General features: G+C 36.6%; 1 protein-coding gene across 1 annotated transcript; it reads right to left on the reverse strand.

Moving 5' to 3' along the window:
* Nucleotides 1–2324: 2324 nt before the first annotated feature.
* Nucleotides 2325–4958, reverse strand: LOC145135970 (DHHC-type zinc finger family protein). The gene is made up of 9 exons (XM_079070184.1): nt 4727–4958; nt 4470–4583; nt 4056–4385; nt 3765–3833; nt 3612–3683; nt 3395–3523; nt 3201–3281; nt 2959–3123; nt 2325–2852 (listed from the first exon to the last, which is right to left on the reverse strand). The coding sequence occupies exons 1-9, from the start codon at nt 4766–4768 to the stop codon at nt 2400–2402; spliced, it is 1455 nt and encodes a 484-aa protein (XP_078926310.1). The 5' UTR covers nt 4769–4958; the 3' UTR covers nt 2325–2399.
* Nucleotides 4959–9868: the final 4910 nt, after the last annotated feature.

Below are 9868 nucleotides of genomic sequence, written 5' to 3' on the forward strand. Positions count from 1 at the left end.
ATGTTTACGATACTATTCTTATGTTTACGATACTACATCAGTTTCATTAATAAAAGGATCACGATACTACATCACACTTATGTCATTACTATATTCAAGAAGTTGAAAGCTATTTTCGAGAATGAAATAAATTTTAAGATAAAATACTTGAATTCTAATAAGAGAGGTGAATGCAACAATAAAGAACATGTTGATAGTTCCAAAAACACCCTACCAAAAAGAAGTTGTTGAAAGAATGAACATCACACTAAATAAAATAGTGAATAACACGAGGCTTCATGTCGGGAGGTGACTCTTTCACACTTAAAGTTTTCGGTTGTATTTCTTACATAAAGATTAAATACAACGAAAAAAAATTCGAGGGAAAACTCAATAAACATGTATTTATTCCTTATGGTTCATAACTTTATATAGGAGATGCTATCGCTTCTTGGAGCAAGGTAGAAAGGTCATCAAAAGCAAAAAGACAACATTCATTAACAAACACACTTTAAGGTGCTGTTTGTTTTTTCTGAGGCAAAATGTCTGCAGTCTGCGGACCACATCTGTAGACCTCTGCAGTAGAAGATGTGGACCAAACGTCTGCAGTCTGAAAAAAGAAGACTGTTTGTTTTTTTAACATCTGCGGACTACTAAAATAAACTGAAATCTAAATAAACTTATTTTTTTAAACTTCAAAGTGATTTTTTAATATTTTTATGACTTTGTTATAAATAATTAATGAATCTAGATCAACTTTTATGTATTATTGTATAAAAAATAAAAATAAAAATGGTATGAATTAACATATATATTTGATAAAAATCAACAACTTTGGTTGCAAAGTTATAACTAAACATTATAATTAGTGATAAAAGAATTTCATACATAAATGGATGAAAATAAACTTCGATTTTTTCAATTAAATCCATTAAAAACGTACCATAAATATTTTCTCGAGAAATTGACGATACTGTATTAAATAATGTTTTACAAAAGTTGGCAAAAAAAATATAAGAATATATTATGATTTTTTTTCATATTTATATAAACAACTACAACGACTATTATTGTAATAAATCTTTATTTATAAATTTGTTAAAAATATCATGTTTGTATCGTCGAACGTTTTTTTTTTAAGTTTTGTAATTTTTTTTCAAATTGTTTATCATTAATAAAGTTGGAAAAAATATAAATTAAAAAAAAAACTTAAAAAAAATAAAGATATATATGTTTTTTAGGCTAGAAGATGTCTGAAGACTCTGGTCCACATCTGCGCCAAGAAGAGGGCGCGCAGACATTTTTAGGTCTGCAGTCTTCAAAAAAACAAACAGTTTGCGAAAGCTAATGTCTGCGCGTGGTCTGCGCAGCACAGACAGAAGAGGCCACGCAGATCTGCAGACAAAAAACAAACACTACCTAAGTCCACAAACCACCGGAAAAGGTCACATTGTATTTTAGAGATAATGATATCGCTCATGCCTACGAACTCACCTCGCCAATTTCGTTACCCTTTCATTGTCCACATGTCAACCACTCAAGGAGGGAATTATATTAACTTTTATAAACTAAAAGTAAATTTGAAATAAATATATTTTATCTTTATTAAATAATAAAATAAAATATACCAAAATACATAATTTATTTTTCTCTAAAAATGAGATTAATATTAATATATTTTTTATATATAAGTTTTTAGTTAAAAGTTGGGTTGGGTTGGATTGCTTATGAGCGATAAATTTTTTGTATAATTGGGTTGTGTATTTTAACGAGAGAGATAATAATTTTTTAATAGATAATTTGGTTGGATTGGGTTGTGAATGAAGATAGCCTAAGAACAAAAACTAGGGGAAGACTAGAGAACAATGATCCACTAGAGAATGAAGAGTCTTATCCAAAGGCGAGCCAAAGTCTTATCCAAAAGCCTAGCTACAGTTACGATTACAAGAGAAGTCCATAAGTTAACTGTAGGTAAATTGGCTTAAAACTAAGTATAGGGTCTAACGTGTGAACGAGGCTTTAGTGCAAGGGGCCATTTGTGTAAATAGGACTTTTGTGTTCAGTTGTGAGTGATCGTAAAGTAGGTTTTAAGTTCTAAGTTCTTTCTTTTGGTTTTTCTATCTGTATCGCATATATCACAAGAAATCATTAAAACTCTTTTCGGCCATTCTTTATTGACTTTAATTTGTCTCTAGTTATTCGATTGGAGTGAGTTGGTTTTTTCTTATGTGAAACATCTCGTTTTACTCTTCAATGGAACAGTTCTCCGTTGCATTGCATATACCTTTATACGTCGGTATTACTACCATTGATTGTAATGCGAGATAGATAAACTGAGAAGCAAATCAAAAGAACAGAAAAACTTGTAATAATTAAAAGGAAATAATTTATCTTTCTCAAAGACTGAGAGAAGAATATATCTATCTTGGGGACGGGGATGACTCACTCTCGCCCTTCTTCAGAACAGAGCATAACACCTGCCTTGAAATATAAGTATCAAGTTCCCTAGACACATCTGTTAACTTAAGATCGAAATTACTCTTATACTTTTGGTTTGGTGATGGAGAAATAGATACCCGTCTTCTTGGGCTTGAGAACCTCCCAGGCGATCCAGGTTTTACAACAAGCGGAAGAGGAGTCATCAACAGTCCGTTTTTGGTCTCCAGTGGTAATGGTAACGGCTTATTTAGGGAATCATCCTTTTGTCTCGTGAACCTTTCCCTAGCCTTTGCAGCAGCTGCTACAGCTTTCTCCCTGCTCATATTGATAAGCTTCCATGGATTAATATTTGCACGAAAACCACCCTCCTGCTTCTGCTTCTTTGTTGTCTGGGTAGGTTCTCTATCGATTCTTACAGAAAGTCTGTGCTGGGTCTGAAACAAAAAAATAAAAAATAAATAAATAATAATAATAATAAAATAAACAAATTGTGTCTCACACACCCAAGACAAATTAAACAAATTGTGCCCCAATAAGTACCTCCGGTGTTCTCTCTCTACACATACACATGGCGAATTTTGTTTTTTTAGGGGAATCAAAGTCTATACTCTCTTCAGAAGACAAATCCGAATCATCAGACAGCTCTAGTTCCGCCAACTCATTTTCTTCTTTCAATGCCATTATGTAATCATAAGTTCGCATTCCCTATAGTTTTAGTTTGATCATGAGATGTGAATCATTATTAAATAGAAAATTAACAATCATATCATCGGATTTAATACCTTTCGGATAAGAACAACATGAAAGAAGAAAAGTTGTCCTAGAGCTGCTGAACCGTAAGCTGTGAGTAGAACCAGGAAAACCTGTCACATTGATATGATAAATACTAATAATCAGTCTGTAATGTATGATTGATAATTGATAAACAAACAGAGAGCAGAGAGGTTTTATGATTTTGAAACTATGAACAACTTACGCAGATGGCTGAAAGAAGTGGTCTTGGAAAATGAACATGGAGCCTTCTTTGAAGCTCCATGTCTAGTCCTTTTGCATCCATAAAGCACCTAATAAAAACCACAACTGCGGTCCCTCCTTCTATCATAAGCTGGAAGGATTATCAAAACTTTGTGGTCAAACAAACACATGACATGAGGAATTGAGGAGATATTAATGAAAAATAGCACCTCACTTACCATTAACAAGACAAAGATGAGGAGAAGAATGAAGGTTCTGTAGTTCTTTTTCCCAACACAGTTGTTTAACCACTGGAACCAGAAATCATTATTACTTTCAGATTTTTATAAAACAATGAAAGAAACAAAACAAGATATTCAAATCTTAGTTACCCTGCAGTGGTGATCAAACCCTTCAACACAGCGATTGCAGGTCCTGCAGTGCTTGCTCTGCTTTTTAACCTATAAAAAAGAAGGTCGAATAGTATTAATTAATATTATAAAAAGAATGTTAGAAAATAGGGGTAGGAAACACAGAATCTAAATTGCTTCATAGATCATGTAGGTTGATTTTCCGTGTTGATATATCTCGCCTTATATACAATTAATTATGCACCCGGCATCAGCCAACTTCATAGTTTAAATCCCCATTTTAACTCCATTTATATAAATTAAAGTACGGACCTGAGAATCACATAGAACGCAAAATGAGATGTCTGCTAGTAGTGGGTCAGGTGAAACTGAATCATCCTTAATGACAAGAGGGAATGGAAGCAGAGGCTCCATCTGAGCTGTTGTACTCAAAGGATCCAGGTACTTGCGCCTTATAAATTTCCGAAGGATCTTGCGCTCAATTTTAGTGAAAAATCTCATAACTATGTGACCCAGTATAGAACCATAATTGAGCTGCGAAACTGCATTGGACATGCTCTTCTTCTTCTTCCTTTTAAAGTTAGTTTTATCAGTCGGATCAATTGCAGTGCACCTGACAAATAAAAGCATAACTGCAAGTGCCTGAAGAAATTCAAAAGAAAATTTTGATGAGAGGAATAAAATGATGAGCAATTAATTAATTGTCACCGATTGTTTGCTACCTACCGTAAAAGAAAAGATTGACGTGACGACAATCACAGTGGTCCGGGTACCAAGGAAAAGCCCAAGGAAGGTATAGAAGGCTACAACCAAGAAACCGTATATTGACATTCCCACTATCTGTAAACACACACATAAGGATTAAGGAATGAGTTGAAGGAACAAATCAACTCCCCTATTAATCTTAACCAGGTGAAGTTTTTGAAAAGAACGCAAATAAACAAGTCGGCAGCAGCAACTGTAAAACCCAAAAAGGAGGTAACCTGTAGAGGGTGAAGGGGCCGTTGCCAGCCATGGCGCCTCATAATTTAGGAGCAACAAAAGATGAGATATTTCAGCTAAAGAATCCTCCTCAGACAACGTCGAGTGAGTAAACCCTAGAAAGCGTCTCCGTTTGCCTAGATTTAGTTTGAAACCACTGAAATCTACTCCATTGACTTCAACGGTCGACTAACTCCATTTGTATTTTGAATTTTGAGTGAAAACCAAATTGGGATTCTATGATGCGGCTCCGGGCCCTTCAACTTTCCAAGTAATAAAATAAACCCCAAAATATTGAAAAATAATTAATTTAATTTTATTAATATAGTCATTTAATTTAAACAAAATTACAATATGGTCACGTATGTTGAAATAGGCACATAAAATCCAACTTTAAGTAAATGGACAAACTTGGTCCTTGTGTTATTTCAATATTACAAAATTGGTCCTTCTGTCAAACGGCGTCAATCACTTGTCGTTTATGCCCATCACGTGCATAGCATGTGAGGGTAAAATGGTCCTTTTACGTTGCTCGTTCAATTGGTCTTATTTAAGGGTTTAGCCCTATCGATCTCTTTCTTTCTTTTTTTTCTTCTCCAATTCTCTATTTCTTCTCCAACCCATTACACACACGTCAAAGATGACTGTTTGCTTCTGTGGTTGAGGAGTTGTAGTTGAGGGTAAAATGGTCCTTTTACGTTGCTCGTTCAATTGGTCTTATTTAAGGGTTTAGCCCTATCGATCTCTTTCTTTCTTTTTTTTCTTCTCCAATTCTCTATTTCTTCTCCAACCCATTACACACACGTCAAAGATGACTGTTTGCTTCTGTGGTTGAGGAGTTGTAGTTATGACATCGTGGACCGACGACAACCCAGGTCGAAGTTTTTGGCATGCTCGAAATCTAGATCGGAGTGTCCATTCATTCGATGGATCGATCTACCAATGTGCCATAGATCCATGCAAATAATTCCCAACTTGTTGAGTAGAAGAAATAGGCTTGAAAAAGCTCTTCAACATGCTAGAATGTTCAAGTTTTATGCATATTTACTTGGGTTTTAATTTTTTTTATTTGGTTGAAGATGTGAACTTTGTAGCAGGTGGTGTTATGATCCTAGTTTAGGGGTTGTAATTGTTTTTGTTTCTTATTGTTGTAATGATTTTTTTTTTGAAATGTGTTTGTTGTTTGTGCAATGGTGCAATTGTATTTTGTTTTCAAGAATATAATGGTTCGTTTACTAGTAATTTAGTAAGCAAAAGATCCAATATTGACCGTTCAATGATCATTACATATACAACCAAAATGAATGGGTAACTTTGTTAGCATAATAGGCACATACATTACTATGGTATGAGACCACATATAAAAGTTACACATAATTGTCTTAAACATATCCATGGTGTTGATTGTTTAAAAATCACAACAAAAGATTTCATATAAGTGTTTTCACAACACAAAGCAAACCAAGATAAAGCAAACCAACAAGAAGAAACAATGTCTTACATCCTTAAACATAAACAAAAGTTCATATGCCAACACATAGACCATTGGTCCCTTCTCATTGTCTTTCCTATTGTCCTTCTTGGCATTTCCCCATTTCCTTTTACTCTTAGTTGATCCACCTTGAACCTTGAAACTCCTAGAGTTATGCCCTTTATTTTTGCACTTGCTACAAGTCACTGTCATAAACTTGTCATAAACTTTATTGACAACTTTTGAGTTTGGCTACTCCCTTCATCCATTGTTTTTGTCTTTTTTTTATGCCTACCAGTATAAACCAATACACTTAAAAGCAAGAACCATGGTATGGATGCCGTTTTCGAGTTCAGTTGCACAAGATATCTTTGTATCTCGTAAGAGTTCCTCAAGGTTATTCGAAACCGAGAAATAAATTGTAACACCCCATTTTCGTATTCCTAAAGAATTCAATATAAACCGTCGTTTATAAAAATCCGAAGTAGAAATATATTACTTTTTAGCCAAAGTAATCGTCATAAACATGCATGAAACGTCAATAAGATTTCCGTAGATATATAGAACGCTTAAATCCGACTTCGTATGAAGAAGTTATGCTTCTTCAAATTTTCGCGTTTAAACCGACACGACTCAGCGTATCGTAAAAAGTGAATTTTTGATAAATCACTTTCTAGCCTGAGAGATCTAAACGAAAATCATAGCATTCGTTAAACCGAGAGCGTGCATATAAAGAACGTCCAAATTTGACTTCGTGAGAGGAAATTATGATTTTTCGAAGTTTAGTGCGGCAGTGCGGGCACATAAATCGAATCTTAGATGGATAGATTATTAGGCAAAATAATCTAAACGAGAATTGAAGATCTTATCGATATGATTCCGTCAATATAAATATAGTAGGAAACGGAGTCCGTATATAGGAGTTATGCTTTCTCCAGTGATCTCTTATAGCCTAAGCCTATCAAAAATATAAAATTTTGATAGAGTTAGAATTAGCTGTTGGGATCTAAAGAAAAGTTGTAGATCTCATCGAGAGGATTTCGGGGATATAAAGAACTTCGAACATGGAGCTCATATGCGGACGTTAAGGTTGTCCGAAGATTTCACGAAAATACTTGATGCAATGACGTGGCGGCACCGGAGTGCGCCACGTTGAAGAAGAAGCACCAGACTCCTCCACCGACTGGCCGACGTGGCATCGTGAGAATCGAACACGTGACACAACCACATTTTGACACATGGCGTGTTCTAGAAGGAGACTGACAAGAGTAACGTGGAACAACCCAACAGTGACACGTGGCAAATTTCGACGCGACAACACCAACTGTTCCGACATAACACGCGGCCTATGCCAATACCCTGTGCAGCCCCCCCCCTTTGGCTATTAATACCTTCAGTTCTCATTCTTTCTTCTCACTCCATTCTCATTTCTCTATCTCCCTCTAGAAATCGAATTCCGATGCTATTTTGGGGATTCTGAGTAATCTTATTCTGGAAAGATTCTGAGGCAGAAATCCGGGCTGATAGAAGTGCTCGGTTTTGGGGTCCCGTCCGTGAAATTCTCGATTTTTTATAAAACCTCTGTTAATACTCGTTCGACATGCTATTCGTCAGTCAGAGCGTCAGTAGAATCACAAGACAACTGTCAATCTTCCGAGTCAGTATCAATGTGAGTTTTCTCACTATATTATGTGCTCCTGTATATATCCTCTGTATGTTAGGATACAGTTACCCTGTAGCATACCACTAGGCTAGTTCTGTTAGTTGTCGGTAGTCATTAAACCGAGAACGTGCATATAAAGAACGTCCAAATCTGACTTTGTGAGAGGAAGTTATGATTTTTCGAATTTTCAGCGCAACAGTGTGTGCACATAAATCGAATCTTAGATCGATAGATTATTAGGAAAAATAATCTAAACGAGAATTGAAGATCTCATCGATATGATTCCGTATAAAGACAGTAGGAAACAGAGTCCATATATAGGAGTTATGCTTTCTGCAGCGATCTCTTACAGCCTAAGCCTATAAAAAATATAAATTTTTGATAGAGTGAGAATTAGCTGTTGGGATCTAAAGAAAAGTTGTAGATCTCGTCGAGAGGATTCCAGGGATATAAAGAACGTCGAAAACGGATCTTGTATGCGAAAGTTATGGTCGTCCGAAGCTTTCAGGAAATACCTAATGCGATGACATGGCGGCACCAGAGTGCGCCACGTGGCAGAAGAAGCGCCAGACTCCTCCACCGACCATCCAACGTGGCATCATGAGAATCAGACATGTGACACTGCCACGTGTTGACACCTGGCGTGTTCTAGAAGGCGGTCGACAAGAGTGATGTGGACTAACACAACAACGACACGTGGCAGATTTCTATGCGGCCCGCACCAACTGTTCCGACATAACGCGTGGCACATGCCTATACCCTGTGCGGCGCCCCCCCTTTTTAGCTATAATAACCTTCAGTTCTCATTCTTTCTTCCCACTCCATTCTCATTTATTCATCTCTCTCTAGAACCCGAATTCCAAGGCTATTTTGGGGATTTTGAGGAATCTTATTCTGGCAAGACTCTGAGGCAGATATTCGTGCTGATAGAATTGCTCGCTATCGGGGTCCCACCCGCGAAATTCCTGGTTTTCGCTAAAACGTCTATTAATACTCGTTCAACATATTATTCATCAGTCGGATCGTCAGTGGAATCACCAGACAACTGTCAATCTTCCAAAGCAGTACCAACCACTCCCCAGAGTGACAAGTGTAGCTCTGCTCTTTGGTGGTTCTGCACCAATAGCAGATAACCGCTAGTGGTGCATGATCCGCCAATAGGACGCCCCCAAGTCTTGACCGTCCAGACAAGACAAGAAGTATTGTCAAGGACATGCTCCCATAGCGACAAGTATAAAAGAGATCCTTCTTCTTCAGAAGAAGGGATCGCCTCTCTCTCTATATCAAATTAAACCTTAATTCTCTCATACAACTACTGACTAGACTATCAGAGTCTCGTTCTGGGACCCCTTCCCAGACGACGAATAACGTCGGCTCTTTCTTTGTTGTGATTCTTAGACTTAACTCAGGCGGAACTACCATATACGACATTAAGCTCGAATACATATCACAACACCGGTAGTATTGGATTATTGCATGTTGTACTGTTTACATGTATTGATATATATTATATGGGGAGTTGAGGGCGGACCAGCCTCGTGTTGAAGGCCAATAAACTCGGGCGGACTAGCTTTATGCTAAAGGTCAAAGTGCGGACCAGCTATATGTTGTAGGCAAAAAGGGGTGGACCAGCTTCGTGCTGAAGGCCAAAGGCGGACCAACTTTATGTTGAAGGCCATTATGTGTATGCATTGTATATGTATTGTGGTATATGGTATTTTGGGAACTCACTAAGCCTAGCTCTTACCCAATTGTTACAAATGTTTTTCAGGTACTTCAAAAGATCCGAATGAAGAGTAAGGTTCGACTTTACACATACGTATTCACAATCATGTTTCCGCAACAATGTAAATATAACTATGGTATATTTTAATAAATAAAAATGAAAAATTTGGGTTGAAAATTGGGACGTTACAAGTTGGTATCAGAGCCCTGGTTTGAGCGAACTGGATGAACACTCATGTAATTCTAGACTCAAACCGAGGATCTGAATATCTTAACAAATCTTTT

This window comes from Lactuca virosa, chromosome 9, assembly GCF_052849685.1.
Source record: "Lactuca virosa cultivar CGN04683 chromosome 9, Lactuca_virosa_CGN04683_v6, whole genome shotgun sequence".
In the NCBI taxonomy this organism is placed as follows: Eukaryota; Viridiplantae; Streptophyta; class Magnoliopsida; order Asterales; family Asteraceae; genus Lactuca; species Lactuca virosa.